The sequence below is a fragment of the Podarcis cretensis genome (assembly GCF_951804945.1).
Source record: "Podarcis cretensis genome assembly, chromosome: 7".
In the NCBI taxonomy this organism is placed as follows: Eukaryota; Metazoa; Chordata; class Lepidosauria; order Squamata; family Lacertidae; genus Podarcis; species Podarcis cretensis.
This window is the reverse complement of record NC_137176.1, coordinates 80,547,251-80,569,028: the sequence shown is the minus strand read 5'-3', so window position 1 is coordinate 80,569,028 and position 21,778 is coordinate 80,547,251. Positions and strand designations below refer to the sequence as shown.

The 21,778-nt window shown below is 48.2% G+C and overlaps 1 protein-coding gene across 1 annotated transcript; it reads right to left on the bottom strand.

Moving 5' to 3' along the window:
* Nucleotides 1-2,682: 2,682 nt before the first annotated feature.
* TRIB1 (tribbles pseudokinase 1) lies at nucleotides 2,683-19,301 on the bottom strand. The gene is made up of 3 exons (XM_079984431.1): nucleotides 18,584-19,301; nucleotides 15,039-15,331; nucleotides 2,683-6,915 (listed from the first exon to the last, which is right to left on the bottom strand). The coding sequence occupies exons 1-3, from the start codon at nucleotides 18,989-18,991 to the stop codon at nucleotides 6,447-6,449; spliced, it is 1,170 nt and encodes a 389-aa protein (XP_079840557.1). The 5' UTR covers nucleotides 18,992-19,301; the 3' UTR covers nucleotides 2,683-6,446.
* Nucleotides 19,302-21,778: the final 2,477 nt, after the last annotated feature.

Genomic DNA, 21,778 nt, shown 5'->3' with positions numbered 1-21,778 from the left:
GCCGGCTGCAATCATGCCCCCACACGCTTGCTCAACATCCAGTGGTGTAGCGTGGGTTGTCAGCACCCGGGGCAAGGCAAGTAATTTGAGCCCCCTAACCCATGGATTTGCGCCCCCTAACCCTAACCCCCAGATGTTGCGCCCGGTGCAGCCGGGCCCCCCTGCACCCCCCACGCTACGCCACTGTCAACATCGGATGGACATCAGCTTTAAAACATGATGCCTCCCCGTAATCTAAACCAAACTCCACCCACAGAGAACCATATTGCACAGCAGTTCCTCGTCTGCAATTACCCATCCTCAACTTTTCTACCTGTGGAGCAACCAAGTGGGAAGTCGTGGGAGGGGAGAAAAACTGGACCAAGCTCTCCTTTTAAAATCTAAAGTTGGGAAACCCAGAGGCCTACTCAATGCGGTCAGACTGCAACACCCATCGGCTCCAGCCAGCAAAGCCAGTGTTCAGGGGTGATGGGAGCTGGACCCAACACTGGCTCCCTTCCAGTGTTAGAAATATTTTTTTTTTTTTGGCATCTCAACATTAGACCTGCTCTCTACAATATGGAGATTAAAATATAAGTTAAAATACAGTTTAAAATGCAGCTTGAAATGCAGCCTCATTTTAGTGGTAGCCTAAAGATCAAAGCCATAAGGGGAGAAAACGTCAAATATTCACGGGGGCCAACTATCCATGCTGGTCCTACATGGGCCAGCAAAAAGAGCCAAGGGAAAATCCCATATAAGGGGTTCCATAAAAAATAATAATACATGGGCGGGGGGGGGGGTTGGGTTAGACTGAGTCCAGCCCAAAGGCCAGGCAGAACAGCTCCGTCTTGCAGCCCTGTGGAAAGATGTCAAATCCCACAGGGCCCTAGTCTCTTGTGACAGAGCATTCCACCAGGCCAGGGCCAGAGCTGAAAAGGCCCTGGGCCCTGGGTTGAGGCCAGCCTAACTTCCTTGGGGCTCGGGACTTCCAAAGTGTTGTTATTTATGGACCTTAAGGTCCTCCACGGGGCATACCAGGAGAGGGGGTCCCATAGATACAAGGGTCCTAGGCCGCATAGGACAATTTAAGGATGTTGACAAGCTGGAACATGTGCAGAGGAGGGCAGCCAAGATGGTCAAGGGTCCGGAAACCAAACCTTATGAGGAACAGTTGAAAGAGCTGGGTATGTTTGGCCTACAAAAGAGGAGTCTGAGAGGAGATATGATAGCCATCTTCAAATATCTAAAGGGCTGTCACCTGGAGGAGGGAGCATGCTTGTTTTCTCCTGCTCAGGAGGATAATACTTGAGGCAATGGCTTCAGGTTGCAAGAAAGGAGATTCCGACTAAACATTCGGAAGAACTTTCTGACAGTAAGAGCTGTTCAGCAGTGGAACAGATGCCCACAAGAGGTTGTGAACTCTCCCTCCTTGGAGGTTTTTGAACAGAGGTTGGATGGCCATCTGTCATTGATGCTTTAGCTGAGATTCCTGTATTGCAGGGGGCTGGACTAGATGACCCATGGGGTCCCTTCCAACTCTAAGATTCTATGATTCAGTCCCACAAATACGATGAGCCCAGACAGTTGGTGAATCGTCCAGAGATGGACGCCACCACTGAGGCTACCATTTGCTTCCAAAACACAGGGGCATTCAAGGACCTCTGAAGATCTTAAGCAGGCATCCCCAACCTTCGGCCCTCCAGATGTTTTGGACTACAATTCCCATCATCCCTGACCACTGGTCCTGTTAGCTAGGGATCATGGGAGTTGTAGGCCAAAACATCTGGAGGGCCACAGGTTGGGGGTGCCTGATCTTAAGGAAGGTTCAAGCAGGCGGTCCTTTTGATATCTGTCCCCACTTCACATGTGGTCAGAAGAAATTGGTTGGATGACTCAACTGACTTCCAGCTTGTGTCCATTTTGCCTGCCCTCATTTGCAAGCCTTTTCTGTCCCTACTTCTGCGGGCTTTTCTTCCTTTCACAACTGCACAAATATTTTGCATTTAAGTTGCATGTGTTCTTGTATGCACCTTCCCCTAGGTTTGTGGGCCAGCTAGGTGGCTTCTCTCCTAGCAATGGAGGATATTTTGTTTGGTCTGTGTATATTAAGGACAACCGGCCAAATTCCCAGTTTCCTGGACAATGAGGTGGTACATACACATTCATATATTTTTTTTGTCCATTTACTTCTCCATCAAACAGCCTCGGTCCAGTATATCTGAAGGAGTGTCTCCACCCCCATTGTTCTACCCGGACACTGAGATCCAGCGCCGAGGGCCTTCTGGTGGTTCCCTCACTGCGAGAAGCCAAGTTACAGGGAACCAAGCAAAAGGCCTTCTCGGTAGTGGCACCCTCCTTGTGGAACGCCCTCCCAGCAAATGTCAAAGAGAACAATAACAACCAGACTTTTAGAAGACATCTGAAGGCAGCCCTGTTTAGGGAAGCTTTTAATGTTTGATGTATTACAGTATTTTAGTATTTTTCTGGAAGCCGCCCAGAGTGGCTGGAAAGCCCAGTCAGATGGGCGGGGTATAAATAATAAATAATTATCATCATCATCATCATTCTTCCATAATGGAACCAAATGCTGTTTATGCACTGACCAGACCCAGATCCGATTTAGCTTCCCCAAAGTGAGGGCCTCATTTGCCTCTAGTCTAGACCATAACCCTGGAACTTAAAGGAAGAGAAAGACAAGTATTTGTTATGAAACCAGATTTATTAAACCTTTTTGTACAGGAATTCTCCAACATCATTATGTCGATTTTCAAATATGTACATTATTTACAAACATCCAACATAGTGTTATTAGCATGGTACCTACCAATATATACAGATTCATAGGCAAGTTTGTGGATTTTTTTTTCTTTTTTTAAAAAAAACAACAACAACTGTATCACAGATACAAATATATTAAAGCAATCACAAGAGCTTTAGTGCAATCAAGGTAAAAAATTAAAGTTTCACCTCTAATTCTCTTGATTCTATCAAGTTAGTATTGCCAGCCATTAATTCACATTTAAATGCTCTTTTGACACCTCGGGTTTTAGGACACTCACACACACCTCTACAGTCATTAAGAAAACACAAAACCAATCAGAAGATGGCAAGACATTATGTGGGAAGGTTCATAGCAGATGAGGTATAAAGAGATCACAAGAGCACAGTGGCTCCACCCTTTGGACAAAGCTAAGCCTTAAGAAATATAGTAGGATTCTTAAGCAACGTCCACATTTGGTACTTTGAATTCTGGGCTAAACATGTATATCCAACCAGCTTTTCCCACAAAGAATTATGGGAACTGTAGTCCCATGAGACTAGCAATCTCAAGACAGCCCAGCAGAAATACATTCCCCAGAGTTCCTTGAAAGGTAAAGGTAGTTTGCTGGTAGCATATCCCAACGCTGATGAATACATCAGTTTCAGATACGGGATAAAAGTATTTTTGAAACAAAACCTGGTTGGCATGTGTTTACACACACACACACACACACCCTTGCAAGCCAGTCAACAAGAGATGCTGATCCACAGAGCTGTTTGCTAGTTTGTTGACCCACACATTTTTCCACAGGGCACACCAACTGCCTCTGAGAAACGAGAACCAACCGTCTCCCAAATGAACAAAAGTTTCCCTCTCTAGTTCTCTGGGTGATTTCCAGCTCACCCAGGGGCAAGTACCTATTTGCACAAACCGGAGCAGTCATCTTTGTCAGGAGGAAGTTCATTACCGCATCCAGGAAGCAAATGCTTATTCAAGTGTATTCATTATTCCACAAGAACTGGAGATACAAAAAACAACCACCACCAATGACCGCCAGTGGTACATGAACATTTAATAAGGGGAAGAGATTTCCAGAGGGAGATTACTCTTGAACAGCCTGATGGGAAGGTGAGGACATTGTTTAGAGGCTTACCGAAATGAGGATTTGTTTTTGTTTTCCTTCTTGTACAAAAGAGTGGTGCAAGCCATCAGAGAGGAGAGCCCACACCCTGCCAACACAAACGTTGTTTCGGTATAAGTAATAAGATCGGGCTTCTATTTGCCTCACAGGTTCAGGTTGGGACACTCTGGGCTGGTGTTTTGGCATTCAGATAGATATACTGGGCTACTTTTGGAGCGACACCTTCACACAGGAGCGCCAGGCAAGTTCCTTCGGATCATTTGCCTCGGGAGCTAAAAATGTCAAGTTTAAAAGCAGGAATGAGGAACACCTGTGTCCCTTCAGATAGCTGATGGACTCCAACTCCCATCATCCCAAGCCGGTATAGTCAATGGCCAGGAATGATGGGAATTCTAGTCCAACTGGAGGAGAACCACAGGTTTTCTCACCGCTGGTTTAAAGAGCTCAGGCAGATGCAACACCAAGGCCAGAAGTGAGCTTTAAATCTGCACCCACCAAGGACCAATCCTAGCACTCAACGTAGAACACATTCATCAGCCAAGTCAAGGAGATTACTACATCTGAGCCAGAAATGTCTCCGCCAACTGCCAACATTTCTTCAGGGGCTCAGGAATAAATACCTCCTGACCCGTGGGGTGGGGCTGTGTTGTTGCTGAACTACAACTCCCATCATGCTTGACCACTGGCTGATGGGAGGGCAGAATATGAAGTTCCTCTTATGCTACACAGATATGCTTTTCACTGGAGATGCCAGGGAGCTGTTTTGAGAACGCAAACCACAATTCCTCCTTTTCTTGTCTTACGCAATGAGGCAATGCGGTCGGTTAGCTCAATGTCGGACCAGAAAGTTCCTGATAAGATGGGAAGATCAAGTCCCAGTAAGCCTTGGGCAGGTCGCTACCTCCACCTGTTTGCCTTCAGCATCCCCATCTGCGAAATGGGTACAGCAGTGCTCTGCCTTCCAAGATTACAAGGCTATGTACGCAGGGGCCAGCAGCAGTACTGCATCACCTAACAAGTGCACCCCATTTTATGGCTAAGACACATCTGGCAGAGGGGTTTTGGGGGGGGGGGGCTAGCTGGCCAATTCAGGTTTTCCGTAGCCCTCCGTTAAGGCTTACACACCTCCTTAGAATAGGCATGGCAGAGGAGGAGGAATAGGGCCAAAGGGAGAGAATGTCAAAAGGATACCTCAACTATATGTAAGAAATCTGAGAACTGCTCCCCTTAAGGAGGAGTCCTCAAGTCTGCTAAAGAATTGGATCCAAGGGAAATTGGATGTGGAAGCATTTGGAGTCAGAAAAACAAGACTTGCTACCTGCACCGTCACTGTCACACAAGAGACAGGGGACTCCAAGGTTGTAGGGGCTTTTGTGACAGTTCAGGAGGCACCAACAGTCCTGATCTCATCAATCAAACAGACATTCCAGGTTTAGGCTGATAATGGGTTAGGAACAGGGTGGTCTGACGTTCAAGCCAATGGCAAAAATCCTCCTTGTTTTAAGAGCCCCTGTATTCCAAAGCAAAACAATTCTGGTGCAAATGCACCTGTCGACCCAAATCCACCCCAAACCATTAAAGTCCCAAGAATTCAGATAGGAGCCCAATTCATCCCACAAGATGCACGGCCAACTTCTACAGCTGCCTGATTTATCCACACCTTGGCTAGCACAAAGCCGTTACAGCTCTGTCGAAAAGCCAACGAGCTACAGTTTAGTTGAGGTTCAGATTTTGAATGGGGGGGAAAGGTGAATTTGACAAACCAAGTAATTCCAGGTTAATCGCCTCCTGGAAGGCTGAAAACAGTCAAATGGGTTTCAAGCCGCAAACTCTGAAATGCAGCTAAGAAAAGGAACTGGCAAACTGGAGGCAGAAGGGGGTGATTCTCACATGTCAGGAGACGCAAGCTCAAAACCAGTTAGATAATCTTAGCTATAAAAATAGACAATCCGGCTGATTATTATTTTTTGCACCGTGACTATCACAAGCCCCCTGCCTAGCACTTAAAGAACTGTGCCTGCATTCTCTCTTACATCACCAGTGAAGAGATTCTGTAATCTAAGACAGCCCAGAGCCCTGTCACTTTGATGGATGAGAGACAGAGCAATCCAGTTGGCCCTTCTTTTCTACAACAATATAACCTTGCTTGCAGAACAAGGCTGTGTGCATCTGAACATGGAACCAAGAAGCTACAAGGTGTTCTGCTTTTTCTTAAAAAACCAGCCAACAACGACTGCAAACCTCAGACTGCTTATTCCAGACAGCCCTATATATAAAATTCCCACTGAAGTTCAGAGCAAACTTTAAAAGTCACAGCCTAGAAGTCCCAGGCTGAAGCGCGTTTTGCAAAGGTCCATTTGCTCCAGAGTAAGTCCCACAGGGATTCAAATGGGAATTCGTGAAGAAGGTGAAGGATGTCAATCTCCTACTTGCAAGGGTACTACTGTCCTGACCGCAGCTCGATTTTTGGGAAGGACCACAGAAAACGAAGAGAGAGGGTGGAAATTAAAGACTGCACGAGAGTGTGAGAGGCTTCTTGTCCCCCGAGGCAAAAACCCAGAGCTAGCAAAAGAAGGAGCTAATGTCGTCGTCCTCATTGGATTTCTCTGGAACAACCTGATCGGAGGCTCTCATGTCCTGGTTGGCGTAACCCGATTCCAAAACAGAGTCAAACCAAGGATGGAGCAAGATTTCTGGAGCTGCGAGTCTCTCAGAGGGCTCCCTTCTGAGCAGGCTTCGGATAAGGCAACGGGCTTTGGGAGAGACGTGGTCCGGAATGCAGAACTGTCCGCGCCGGATTTTAGAAAAGAGGGCAGTAGGGTCCGAGTCATGGAAAGGGTAACGTCCTACGAGGAGGGTGTACAGCATGACTCCTAAGCTCCAGACGTCAGCCGACTTGCCGGAATAAGTCCCCATCGTGTTAAGGATCTCTGGGCTGACGTAGGCTGGGCAGCCGTGTTTGTCCGACAAAGCATCGTCCTCCCCTTTGATGATGTGCGTGTCCTCCAAGCTTTCGAGCCGGAGCTGCGTCCTGGAGAAGAGGAAAGAGATTGAGGCATCAGTTACCAAGCAAGGCCAGGAACTGGCACAGAGGAGGAAAGTTGACTGGGGGAAGGGGAAAATGGTATCATTGCATGCAGGAGCTCCCAGTTTCAATCCCAGAGATGTCCCGGTAGGGCTGGGGCAGTCTGCTGTCTGAAACCTTGGAGAGCTGCTTCCAGTCCGTGTAGACAATACTGAGCTAGATGGACCAATGGCCGCCATTTAAGGCAGCTTCCCTAGTCACTTTCCCACACGTTGGTGAGCAAAATGGGTCACAAGACAAGGAGAGAAACACAAGGAAGGCGCATCAACACGTAAGTCCAACGAAGGGTCCAGCAACGGTGGTGGACTCCTTCATTGTATGTTTTTAAGCAGAGGTTGGATATGGAGGCTTCAGTTGGGATTCCTGCATTGCTCTACGCTTCTCTGAAACTATCAGATCTCAAAATACATGAACCAGAGTCAGGTCAGGGATGATAACATAACCAAGAGCCAGTTCCTCAAGAATGGCAAGTGTAAGGAATTGGCAAACAGTTTCGTCACATCCTGGAGATAAGAACCGCCCCCTTCCCAAATGACAGCAACTATGTTGTATCCTGGGACATGGGTGGTGCTGTGGGTTAAACCACAGAGCCTAGGACTTGCCGATCAGAAGGTCGGCAGTTCGAATCCCCTCAATGGGGTGAGGTCCCGTTGCTCGGTCCCTGCTCCTGCCAACCTAGCAGTTTGAAAGAACGTCAAAGTGCAAGTAGATAAATAGGTACCGCTCCAGTGGGAAGGTAAACGGCGTTTCCGTGCGCTGCTCTGGTTTGCCAGAAGCGGCTTGTCATGCTAACCACATGACCCGGAAGCTGTACACCGGCTCCCTCGGCCAATAAAGCGAGATGAGCGCCTCAACCCCAGAGTCGGTCATGACTGGACCTAATGGCCAGGGGTCCCTTTACCTTTATGTTGTATCCACGACCTGTACCAAAAATGCTCAAAACTTTTAGATTAAGGATCTAATTCTGTGTATTCAGAATTAAGTCCTACGGAACTCTGTGAGGCTTACTCCCAGGGTAAGTGAGCTTAGGTTTGCAGCCTTCATCGATCAGAAACCATTACACACAAACCGCTGCGGAAAGGTTTCTGCGTGTTGTGCTCATCATCGGTTGACTGTAGCATCAAGAAGTGACTCAGGCTATGATGAATGGGATGCCTCAGATCACAGACCACAGCCAGAACTTTCATAATCACCCACCAAATGAAAACACAAAGGCAAGGCTTTTTGACTGAGACAAGTCACACGCTCCGGGAGAGGAGAGATTATGCACGTGAAGGAATGAGCTGGATGGGAATATAGTTCCTGATGTCAACAGCATGAGACAACTGAGCCACTCAGGACCACAATCTCACTTCAACGGTGCAGGGCAATTTCCCTGGGCAAATAATATATCAGAGAAACACATTGCGAAGACACTCACAGACATCACTCTGTGACTGCCACAGCCACCGATGCCAGCACTCAGGTGACACAGCTTGGTAGGTGAAGCGTGAGACCCGTGCTCTTGGGGTCGTGGGTTCAAGCAAAAGGTTTCTGCACTGCAGGGGGTTTGACCAGATGCCCCACATGGCCCCCTCCAACTCTACAAGAGCATTGCTCGATTACTCCGGCCTTGAGGATTTCAGTGCGGCGATGCCAAATTCACAGGGCAGAGAATCCTGGGCTGAAGCCAGCTGAGCCCCAGTGACGTCAAGCCTTAACTGGCTGGTGGATCGCAGCCAAAACCCACATCCCTTTTGTTCCTGATATAGTCACAACACTTTGGGCTCAGATATGCATTGCCACCACACACACAAACACACATACAAACAAACAGGCATTGCAGGGTATATACCCTGCTTTTAAGCAGACACCCCATTTCCCAGAGCTTTTCACCATTTCAGTTGCCGTTTTTTACGTTAAGTTGGTTAGATATTCTCTGGCTCCTGCAGGGCTCCCTGCTCAGTAAGCCTTCCTTACAGTTTTGTTGGCCTGTAAAATGCATTGATTTGCTCGCTGTCCTCAGGGTGACCTTCCTGTCCTCTAATGCAAAAGATTCTTCCCTCCTCCCTCCCCACCGGCCACAACTCCACCGGATGGTTTTCTAAGCGGAAAATATGACTCAACCTACCCTCGCCTGCCCTCCCACTGCCTGGCGGGCCATCCAAACTCTGCACCTGTGCTTGCCAGGCTAATTGCTTAACCCTCTGATTACCAAACAGGGAAGCACATGACACCCTCCCTGCGCAACGCTTCGGTTTCCAAATTCGCAGCACTGGATGCAAGCTGCTATTTTGACTAGCGGTTGTTGGGGGGGGTTGCTTTTCTCTACAGGACAACTTGTCCTTTCTGCTGCAAAACTATAAATCTGCAAGCAGGGAGGGCAGAGAATTATTTGGCTACAAGGCTCCAGTCTCGATTTTTGCTCACCAGGGCGATGGTTCGTACATGCATGCCCCCCAGCTCTTAGGTGTTATTCAGCTGTTGATGACTTGGGAGCAGAATGTGTGATCCAGTTTCATTTTTTTTTGGGGGGGGGGTGGTAGGTGGGCAAGGGGGCACACTGGCTGAGAATGCAGGCTCCGTTTGTAGCATTTTGATCATTCCGGCCACCCCATAATGCCCACGCTCAGCACTTCCATTAAGAAGATGATCAGAGCGTTTTTTTTTAAAAAAGAAAGAAAATCCACTGTCTGCTCTGCAATTGATTGGCACGCAGGGCACACAATTTGAACTCGCTTCCTGGGGCGGATTCCAAGCCCTCCAATAGATTACTAAGTCCTTTCGACCCCTCTGCAAAAAATTACACTCACTACTCATCTTTTTTTTAAAAAGCAGAAAACAAATTTGTGTTGTTGCACCTCGCTATCCCTCCATGCCCATTGACATTTTTAAAGTAAAAACTAAACCGAATAGCATTAATAAATAATAATAATAACAATAATAATCTGGGTGGCTTCCAACAGGTATAAAAACTTAACAATTATCTCTCAAAGTTCCTCGCTCTGCAATGTCAGGCCCCCTCCCTCCAAGCAAACTAAACTAGATTGTGTGCAGAAGCCCCCAGATTGAATTCCCAGCATCTCCAGTTAGCATGCCAGGGGGCAGGGTGTGGACCCTGCCTGAAATCCTGGACAGCTGCTGCCAGTCAGTGTAGACAGTACTGAGTATAAGTCAGCTTCCTGTTTTCCTAGATTTACTGTGGTGTTTATTGTGGGGCGGCTGTACGAAATCAGAACTTATAAAATGCAACCGCCACCTCTTTCGTACAGTGGCTGGAAGTCTCCAAAATGGCAGGAAGCTCGCTCCCTGTGTCTCAAGCCTCCTTTAGATGGCCTTGCACACGGGAAAGACATGATATTCTGTACCAAGAAAGCAATGTGGGCAAATTGAATGCAAAAAGGAGTCTTGCAAACAAGCTGTCCTTCAGGAACTGCTCTGCCAGGCTGAACCAAAACTTCCTTATTCCTGTCCAGGAGCAGATTCTCCCACCTGTTTGGAGGTTACTGTGTGGGGTGCCTTGAAGCAGATCAGAGAATCCAGGAGTTATATGTCTGAAACACAGGAGAACCAAAACCTACGAGAGCTTAACAGCCCTATGAGAGCTTAACAGCCACCTTTATGAAGAAGAAACCATCGGAATGATGCACAGTCATTAACATCACCCCAACGCAGGCTGCAATTTGCACACTCCCTAAGATCCAACAGCTGACTATGGCATCACTTCAAAGTAATGCGTGGATTGCAGCCCTCAAGTGTGAAACTGTTTCTGCTGATGTCAAAAGCAGAACTCCCACAGAGTTCAAATGGGCTGGAGTTTCACACCTATTCCGGGCTGCCCACATTAACACCCAACTGCAGGTTATCTTCAAAGAGTTTTGCAAAACCTGCCAACACTTTAGCAGAAGCAGCAGCATCCTCAACTCCTCATTTTCAGTTGCATGCATATATATTTATAACACAGAGAGAGAGAGAGATAAAGGCTCCATGCTTCTTGCACTCCTACGGCCTCTATATACACAGGGAAAACAAGAGCTTGCTTATCGGCCACTTGTGACTAAGCGAAGGCACCCAACATCTCCTCCATCTGGAAGTGCGTGCCTGGGGATCCTGGGATCCTGACCGTTTTTCGCACGCGAATGACACATCCTGCAGAATCCTACCCCTTCTAATTTTATCTGCACAATCAGAAGGAATTTCAGGAGCTGAAAAGTCATGTTGAAAAATACAACGTTTGAGCCGCCTGGCCCCAAAATGGCAACTGGGCATTGTGTTTTGGCAACTATAACCCTGGTTTAAGTAGCTATTTGGCACCTAGCTTATACAGTGGTACCTCGGGTTACATACGCTTCAGGTTACATACTTGGTTAAGAACTTTGCTTCAGGATGAGAACAGAAATCGTGCTCCGGCAGCGCGGCAGCAGCAGGAGGCCCCATTAGCTAAAGTGGTGCTTCAGGTTAAGAACAGTTTCAGGTTAAGAACAGACCTCCAGAACGAATTAAGTACTTAACCTGAGGTACCACTGTATATCGGAGTTTCTATGAAGATGATGGACTTTTCGGAGCGAGCCAACCTCACCGGAAGAGTCCGCGACCAGAAGGAGGAGGAGTACCAGGAGGAACGGAGGAAATTCAAAGACTATTTAGTTAAGTATGCTAAGATAATTTAAATAGAAATACATGCAAACACCAGATAGGCTCAGGATTTAAATATGTGATGTTATAGAATAACATGTTTAAATTTAATATGAAAAGAAAGACGTTAATTGATTCAAGTAAATTTTATGAGAAATTTGTTTTGGAAAACTGTTACAATGATATATATTGAAATTCAGCCAGGGGGATTTGAGTAAGTCACGTAACCATGCTATTAAGAGTGGAATAATTAGGATTTATGTTTGTTTGTTTGTTTATAAATTTTGGAAAATCAATAAAATTTTTGATTATATATATATATATATATATATATATATATATATATATATATCGTTTCTAAGACTGGTTCTCCCCCACCGACCCCATACAAATCCCTCCCATATATGCAGGTGTGGCTGAGCATATGTACAGCTATGGGTAACTGGACAATCATGGGACTGAGAGTAATCTCAGCCGTGTCTCTGCTTCCAGTAGGTTGTGTCACGTGACAACTGCAATAACACAGCCCCTGGCCAACCCTGGATAGTTAACTACATACCTGTTCAAATGCAATGGAAATCCATGCTCTAGGGAAAGGAGGGTGGGCTGAGGAATCCTTCTTGGACTGAGGACACAGGAGTTGCACTTTGCTGAGGCTCACCCCCAACCATTGTTCTGAGCGAGCCAGCATTGTGTCAGCGTCAGACCCATGGGATTTGGACTGCATACCTTGACTCTTGAGTATCAGTACTGCCTTAAACAATTCATCGCAAGTACACACTGTGCCAACTGCAACCCATTTCTCTCGCTTCACCACCTCCAGCCAACACAATTCTCATTCACGGTCCGTGCCCAAATGTAAACCATTTGAATATGCAATACTTAAGAATGACACCAAGGTGTAATTTGCTGCCTTCCTGCCAGACACCTAGCCCTGTAATCTCAACGAGACCTGGAGTAACACATGACCCAGCGCAAGCCACAAACCAGCTGAGCCAGTCTCCGTGCACCTGAACCAATGACCCACCTCAACAAAATCAAGTCAAAGCTGAATCCGAGACCAGGGAGAAGAGTCGGTGGAGGAAGATTGGAGGAAATTTAAAGACTATTTACAGAAACTTTGTAAAATTAATAACTGTTAGAAGAATGTTGGAATAATATTATATGATTTTAGCAGGAATGATATAAAGGATTTGGGAATAACTGACTGTTAATTGGTGAAAGGAGGAAAAGTAAAGTTACATTATATTAAGACAATTTACAGGACAAAAATTTTAAAAGAGGGAAAGGATTTGCTGAAATGGATAATTGACCTAGAATACAAAAAAGGGAGGTGTGAGGAGGTCAAGGAAATAAGCTAATGAAAGATTAGTAATGAGGAGATCTGATGTATTTTTCTTTGTGTTTTTGTTTAATGGGTTTTATTTCTCTGTTTTTTCATATTGTGATGTGTTGTTTTGTTTTTGTTTAATGTGGTATTTTTACTTTTTCTTTTTGTAACCTTTAAAATTTTAATAAATATTATTAAGAAACAACAAAAAAAAACCAAAATCAAGACAAAGCTTTTTGGATTCTACACGGTTTAAGTCCAGCTGAGTTCAGTTCGAGCTCTTGGTTATAGGTCAAAAGCACCCTCTCAGTCCTGATCAGTATTCCTTTGCTTGCAAAGGAAGCAATTTAGGAGCAACTTCACAGATGGAAACCTCCCTACAAAGGGGTGCCACGAGGTAATGCATCGTCCACAAACACCACGCAAGATTGAATTTCATCGCAGGCATGCAGATTGGGAAATCAGGATTTGGCAAATAAATCCCCGACTTCGGTACATGCCATCTGCACATACGATGGAATGTATGTTTTCTCTCACACCTAAATAAAATTGTCGGAAGCTTGGAGGTCCCCATCTAAAGCTGGAAGACTCAACGCATTACTCTGGCAGATGGATAGCTCAGCTGGTTAGAGCAGTGGTGCTGATGACGTCAAGGTTGCAAGTTCGATCCCCCCATGAGATACTTGCCTATTCCTGCATTGCAGGCACGGGTTAGATCAGGCATGGCCAAACCTGGCCCTCCAGATGTTTTGGGACTACAACTCCCACCATCCCTAGCTAACAGGACCAGTGGTCAGGGATGATGGGAATTGTAGACCCAAAACATCTGGAGGGCCAAGTTTGGCCATGCCTGGACTAGATGATCCCTCCCAACTCTACAATTCCACGATTTCCCTGGACGGCGGGATGTAGCACAAGTAACAAATTCATTGACTTACGGTAAAGAACAGCCCCTAAGAGGCCAAGATCCAAAGAACAACTCATTTAGCCCACTGCACCAGCACCGGATTCAGAAACTGTGTGGGGCGTCAATTTGCTTTAGCTGCTGAACGTAGGATCAAAATCCAACTAGGCAGACATACAGTAAAATAATACTCTGGATCCCTTGCCATAAACAAGACAGATGTTTATATAACATAATTAATGTGGTGCAAAGTCAAAGAAGGTGCGCTTTGAACCAGGAAGTCCAAAGTTCAGATCTCTTGACTGTCATATACACAAACCAATTGGCTTGGGTACGCTCCCGTTTTTATTTTGGGTATAAAACTACAGGGTTGTTGCACAGATTAATGTGATAGTGACACTTGCAGCAGCCAATGTGGTGGCCTCTGTATGTTGCTAGGCAACAACTGCCATCACCCCGGATCATCAGCCTCCCCGGCTAGGGCAGATGGAAGCGGGGTTTCTCACAACACCTGATGTTTCTTATTATAAAGAAAGAACTGTAAGATATTGTGCAGACAAAGATATATAGCGAAAAAGAGGACACGATGGTGGAACCTACACACATAAAAAACCGCTTTGAAAACGCTTTATTTGAAAACGTTTTTAAAAATACATCCAATTCTGCATAGCTCACTTTCACCATCTAGAGTCACATTTGTATACTGCAGTTTGCAACGCCTTTAAAACGTTTCACTTGCAGTTGTGTAGCTGAGTCCTACGACGACTTGGCCCCCACCAAAACTACCTTCGGCTCAACAGACCAGTCAAACCTTCTCTCCTAAAGAGTCTTCTATGCCAATACAGGTATGCAACTTGCAGCCAGTGGGCCAAACCTGGCCTTGCAACCACCAGCTACAGAACAGAGGGGTTTGAATACAGAGAATGCAGGAATCTGGCATATGTTTGACGAGTGAGGCATTTGATCCTCCTAGCTCAGTACTGACAAGCAATGGGTTTCCAAGCGAGGGACGCCCCCCCCAGCTCCACCTTGAGATGCTGGGTCTTGAACCTGGGACCTTCTGCATGCAAAGCAGATGTTCTACCACCAAGGAATGCCCCTTCCCCTGCAAAGCCCTGGGGGAAAGTCGTGGCTTTCTTGCCCCCCACCCAACTAGCTGAAGAAACAGCTCTCCCCAGAGCATTTGGGGAACTTTAAGACAACCACAAAGCCCTTGCTCACCTTTCTTCACTAGAAAACACGAACTTCCTGAGTTTGAGGTCCCCCAGCACAATGGCGGACTGGTGGCAGTGGGCAACCGCCGAGACGATTTGCTTGAAGAGCCTGGCTGCCTCCTGCTCTGGAAGACGCTTGCAGCTCCTGACGTAGGAATGCATGTCGCCAAAGTCCTTATCGAAGAAGACGTAGGCTTTCGTCTCCCCGAGAATCACTTCCACGATCCCGGTGATGTTTCTGTGCGACGGCAGCTGGATGTAAGGTCGGATCTTGTCCTGGTAGTGTTTGAGGGGGAAGACCTGGAAAAAGAGGGCCAAGGGGAGAGCTGTGGTTAGAGAACGGGGATTTGCCAAAGCGGTTTTCATACCGAGAAAATCTAAGCAGATGGGCATAGCTTGAAACATCCACCGCCTTCAAGCAGCAGTGGAGAACTTGTGGCCTTCCAGATGTTGTGGGACTACAACTCCCATCCTCCTTGACTGTTGGCCATGGCTGATGGGAGTTGTAGTTCAGGAACCTCTGGAGAGCCAAAGGTTCTCCTCTCCCTGTTTTAAAGCATTAGAAATCAAAGAGGGAGCAGGTGGCATAAATTGCAGAGGAGGAGGAATGACACGCTGTTTAAAAGGGGCAGAGAATGGGAAGTGGGGAGGGTGATTTTTTTTTTAAAAAAAAAAAGAATTACACATTTTCTTAATGGTGTCTGTTGAGATAAATGGATTTCAGTGAAATGTATTTAGAATGCACAAGGGTTTGCATGCTGATAATTTCATGCACCATGGCATGCATATCAACAGCCACCAGACAGAAGAACTGGAGAGCTTCCACTTGGGAGTGGCTGTATATCTGGAATTGTTACTGGAAAGAGGTGTGCCCAGCCAGAGACATCTGGTTGGCTGCTGATGGAATCGGAAGGCTGAACTCATCAAGACCAGGGTTTCCTAAACTTGGGTCCTCCTGCTGTTTTGGACTACAATTCCCATCATCCCTGACCGCTGGTCCTGCTAGCTAGGGATAATGGGAGTTGTAGTCCAAAACCAGTTGGAAACTCAAGTTTGGGGAAACCCAAGAAGTAGTATTGTCCCCAGACCAAAGGCATTTGAATAGCCACACCCCTTTCTGTCCCACGCCAGCTTGAAACGCCGGCCAATTCCTAGTTCTGCACGCTCACAATTACAGAAGAGAAATGAAACCCCCATTTTCAGCACCAACACCAAGCCAGACACCTCCTGGAAGCAAAGCGCCCAAGTTACGTGTGAGCTCAGTTCCCGAGGCTTCTCTGCCAGCCCTGAAAAAGTACCTCTAGGTATGCAGTGGGAAAGAGAGAGAGGAGCAGGGAGAGGCATTTAAAACCATCCACCCTCCAATCTGTCTGCGGTGATTCAGACAAAGGCGATGGCGACCGAGCTCCCATTCCGGAGCATGCGAAACTCTGAGCAAGGGAAGGAGAGGATTAAAAGCCTCTCTCATGCTTTATTCACAGATGTTTTGCAAGACTTTGGGCATGTTCTCCGGCTGACCTGCAAAGGCTCTGCTGGGTTACTCACATCCTAGGCCTGACTGGAAACTGTGACATACACACAGAGTGTCATCATTCCAGTCCAGGCAACCCGGCAAGAGACTCCTCGCCGTGGGAGCCCCATCGTCCTCTCCTCCCTTCCCAACTTAACTCCCTGTCCCCGGCTCGCTCCATGTCATTTCAGCTGTCTCCAGTTACTGCAAACGACACAAGTGTACAGAAAGTTAACAGTCACTGAATCAGTTGGAAGGGGTAATCTGGTCCAATCCCCTGCAATGCAGAAATCTCAACTAAAGCATCCATCAGTGGCTATTAGCTCTGATGGCTGCATTATTGCTCTAGTATCAGAGGTGTTTATGCCAGGCTGCATACATATCACACATTTAAAGCACATTCTTTCCCTCAAATGCTTCTGAGGCTTAGCTTCCACTGAGCTACAATGCGCAGCAATCCTTAAACCGGTGAGTCCAGCCACAATCAGTCTATCAATGGCCTGGTTGAGTTATTCCATTGGAAAGATATTCCCTGCTTGGGGAAGATCTGTGGGGCTGCGTGCAAAGCTTGATTAAAAGATCCTTGCAGCCCAACCTCACAAGCAGAAATAGGTCAGAACTGCTACGATAAAGTAAACCAAGGAGCAGCAAACTAAGCGGTGTCGCCACTAATTTGGCATGCAATATCCACTGAAACCTTTGGCACATTTTCTCTGTCCCCTGCTGCTTAACAAAGCCTAAATAGGGGTAAGTGAAATACATGATTATTCTCCCCATGTTAATTCCTGCCTCTTTCCCTCCTCCACTTCCGTCTTCTGCCCTGTATTGAACCTTGTCCTTTCATATTTTCTAAAATCTGTTGAAGAGACCTGTGTAACTCAAAAGCTTGCCTCCCAGTTTGAAGATGAAATCAAACGCATCTCGCTTGTTCCAAGCTATGCAACTGTTAAGTGCTGCAATCATCCAGGGACTTGCTCCAGAACCATCTCATTTATTTTAATGGGTTTGCTGCAGAGTGAGCAAGTGCTGTCCAGGTCTCCACAACTGCACCTCCTATGAGAGAGCCTGCAAACAGCAGGTGGCAGCAGTAAACCCCATCTCTCTAGCTACTGCCCTGCTCAAAGAGACTGGGGAAATATTCAAGGACAGTGTGAGTGTGCGCGTTTTATTTAAAGAGCTGAGGACACCTCATGGAAAACTTGGAAAGCTCTGCTAGTCTCAGCCAATTCCTGCTTGCGTACTATTCTGCAGGAGGGAAGCGGAAAACAGAGGAGGATGACGGAGGAGAAACTTAACCCTTTTTTGTCAAGTGTGGGGAATCTTTCCAGATGGCTTCCAACCACCACCACCACCCCCCCAAAAAAAAACCGAACGCGGAGAAATCCAGCCCTGGTCTCTGCACGGATCTCCACAAAAAGAACACAATCTAAGGTTGCAAAGTTCTGCCGGCTCAGTGCAGCCCCGACCTAATTCGTCTACATCATGTTTTGCAGATATTTGCCTGCTGGCACCATCATTACATAAATCCAGCGCCCACTACGATCCTATTTCCCTTCACAAGTCCATTCTTACACGAGTTTACTGGGAAAGAAGCACAAACCACGCTCAATGGCACTGACTCGCGAGAAAGCGCGTCTAGGCACCCACATCCTTTCGGATCACGGGAATTCCAGGAACGTGTGGAACCTACAAGTTTGCCAGTGGGTCACCAATCCGTGTTGTTTCAAATTCTGCCCCCAACCTTCCACCCCGCGCACAAGAGTCCCGATCCACGCGCCACTTAAGCCCGAGGAGATTCTGATTCAGAAGACCCGATTCGGCTCGCGTGTGAAAACCCCGGGTTTTCAAGGCTGTTACGCACGCTTTCCTCAAGGTAGCCAAGTTCCACTGAAGTTTACTCAATGGAGCTTGCTTCCTTCCTTCCTTCCGAGCGCAATCGCCGACGGCGCGGCCGAGGCTGGCCGGTCCCCCCGCTTTCCAAGGCGCAGAGGGGGCTCCCCCCAAACACGACAAACGTCCCAAGCGTCCCCGGCGGCGCTTACCTTGCAGCGCAGCTCCCGTCCGGTGTTGATGTCGAGCGCCCTGGAGACGTGATCCCGCTCGGGCAGGGGCAACAAGAGGTAACCGGCGACCAGGCTGGGGCCCTGCGCGCTGCCGTTCCCTCCGGGGGTGCCCGCAACCGAGCCGCCACCTCCGGGGGCCGGAGAGACCGGCCCGCAGGGCGATCCGGGCGCGCTGAAGCAATCGTGGGGCGCCGCCGCCGCCGCCGCCGCCGCGCTGGAGCAGTCGACGGCGAGGCGAGCGCACTTGGCGGCGGGCGGCGCGTCCTCGGCGCCGTCGTGCAGCAGGAGCCGCTTGGCGGGCGCGCACCGGCAGCGAGGGCCTCCCGCGCCGGCTGCCGGCGGGTGCAGGAGCACGGCGGGGCTGCGGGGCTCGAGCTGGCGGCTCATGGAGCTGGCGGGCGGCGGCGGCGATCCGAGCGCGGTGTGGCGCGCGAAGCCGGGAACAAGGCGGCCAAGGAAAGCGGCTCCGGCTGCTGCTGCTGCTGCTGCTGCTGCCCAATTAATTGTCCTTCCGCGGCTGATTCAGGCGACCTCCTCCACTCCGAGGGAAGCAGCGCTCCCGGCCGAGGCTTGTGCAATGCCGTCCAGCAGCCTGGCGCGCATCCCCTCCTGCTCGCCTCCTCCCTCGACGGAGAGCGCCCGGCCACAAGTGCAGGCGCGCCCCTCCGCTCACCATCTGCCGGCAGCGCGGCCAAACTCCCGGGAGCTCATCAAAGTTCCCCGTGACGCAAGGGGAAGCGGGCGGGGCCTCGGGGAGCCCGGCCTCCCATTGGCGGCCTCAGCCCCATTCAGCGCGGCTGCAGCCGACGGAGCGAGTAAAAAAAGGGAAGAGAGCCGAGCGCTCTCCAGCCAGGCAAGGGGAAGAACCCGCGAGGCGAGAGGGAGCGCCTTTGTCATTCGCCTGCAGCGCACCGGGGCGCTTCAGAGCGGCGCGAGATAGAGGTTAGAGCACTGGGCTGGGAGATCGGGGTTCAAGTCCCCCCCCCCCATCAAGCTGGGAAAATTTGGAGAGCAGTGGAAGAAACGCTCAAATGCAGCAGCCTTCCCCGACGTTGCATTCGGGCCCCGAGCGCGACTTGCGATGGGTGCGAGAAGCCGCCGGCTGCTCTGGAGGAGAAGTCTCGTCAGTCTCGTGTCGTCGTCCCACCACAGCCACCCACCCCCCCCACCCCCCGTTTTCCCAATCTTAAATTCAGTTCTCCACATTCGGCCATGAATAATAGAAAGGGAGAACTGCAAAGTTGGAAGGGAAGCCCGAAAAACATCTCCAGTCCAAACCCTCTCAATGCAGGAATATGCGCAGGGAATCGAACCTGCAACCTTGGCGTCATCAGCACCACACTCTTAACCAACTGAGCTGTCCAGATGGACATTTGCACATCAGTTTTGGAATTCGTTTTATTAAAAAAAAAGCCCTTATGAAAATGCACCAGCATTTTAGTTCAAAATTTATCCAATTTTGCATGCGCTTTTGCTCCATAGGCACATTCCTTTTGCAAGCAATTTCCCCCTAATGTTTTTGCACGTCATTCTCACCTCTCTATGTATCCCTATGCATCCTTAACCTAGCAATATGCATTTTCCTACAGATTCCCTGGTTGGAGCCTTTTGCATTGCAAAATCTGGAGAAATGCAAAATTTGCTGCAGTTTGGTTTTTGAGAATTCCCTCAGGCCAACAGCGTTCATTGCATGTGACTTAAAGCTGCAACCATTCCTTGCAAATAGTACAAACTGGATGTGCTGAAATGATTTGTTGATTTGGACAACATCTAGAATCATTCTTCAGACAAACCACCAGCTGGAGAAAAGCAGCCAGGACCAACATATATTGTCTAGAGATGGTTCAGGCATCCCAGCCACCACAGGAAGAGGAACATACTCAAATGTGCTATTATTTACACACACACCTGCAATATCAAGCCTTGAATAGTAAGCAATTTGTAGGGCAGATCATCCGCTAAGTGGCAGATGCAATCAGTACCATCTGCTGATTCTAGAGGCAAATTTACTGCTTGAGGTCACCATCCGCAGAATCATATGTTCCAGGAATACAGGTACTTTTAGAGATCTCCAAAGAGATATGCAAACCGCAAGACCAGTGGCCAGCTTGCCATGAGCTACTTTCAGTGTATTTTAAGAAGCATATGCAATGCCTTGTGCTGGATGACTCATAGCATATCAGTCCCATTAATGCATCTGAACACTAAAAACAAGAACTGCATTTGTTCAAGGAGGTTATCCTGGGGGTTCCATTTGTTGCTTCCCTACATGATGACACCAGAGAAAGGTTCTGCAAATGCTTTCTCAGCCTTTTCTTTCAAAGTGCATCATTTCTGGGTCTTCTAGCCTCGTCGTTCAGCAACTACATAGGCAGCTCAGTCGGTACAGCGTGAGACTCTTAATACTCAGGGTTGTGGGTTCGAGCCCTGCGCTGGGCAAAAAGGTTCCTGTGTTGCAGGGGGGTTGGACTAGATGACCCTCAGGCCCCCACCCAACTCGAATTCTGTGGTTCTAACGTGCATAGGGATTTTTTGAAATGTTTGGTGTTTTACTGTGCTTAATGTTGTTCATTTGTTGGAAGCCTCCCAGAGTGGCTGGGGGCAAGCCAGCCAGATGGGCGGCATATAAGTAAATAATAATAATAATAATAATAATAATAATTACTGTACTTTCATCTACGCTGTCTGGCAACTGTCTACACAGACTGGCAACATCTCTCCAGAATTTCAAGTGGGACATGGAGATGCCGGGATTTGAACCTGGGATCTTATGCATGCAAAGCAGATTCTCTGCACTGTTACAGGGGTCGACATTAGGGCAGGGCTGTGGAAACTGTGGACCTCCAGATATAGGTGAACTATAATTCCCACTGCCCCAGACCTGGCTGGGGCTGGTGAGAGTTGGTGGTGTACAGAAACCTCTGCATGTCTGCCAATTACCCAGGCCTGCACTGGGGCCGAGATCTCTCACCAAAGTGGTCACCCAGCAGTTTGAATCCCCACGACGGAGTGAACTCCCGCTGCTCTGTCCCAGCTTCTGCCAACCTAGCAGTTCGAAAGCACGCCAGTGCAAGTAGATAAATAGGTACCGCTGCAGCAGGAAGGTAAACGGTGTTTCTGTGTGCTCTGGCTTCAGTCACGGTGTCCCATTGCACCAGAAGTGGTTTAGTCATG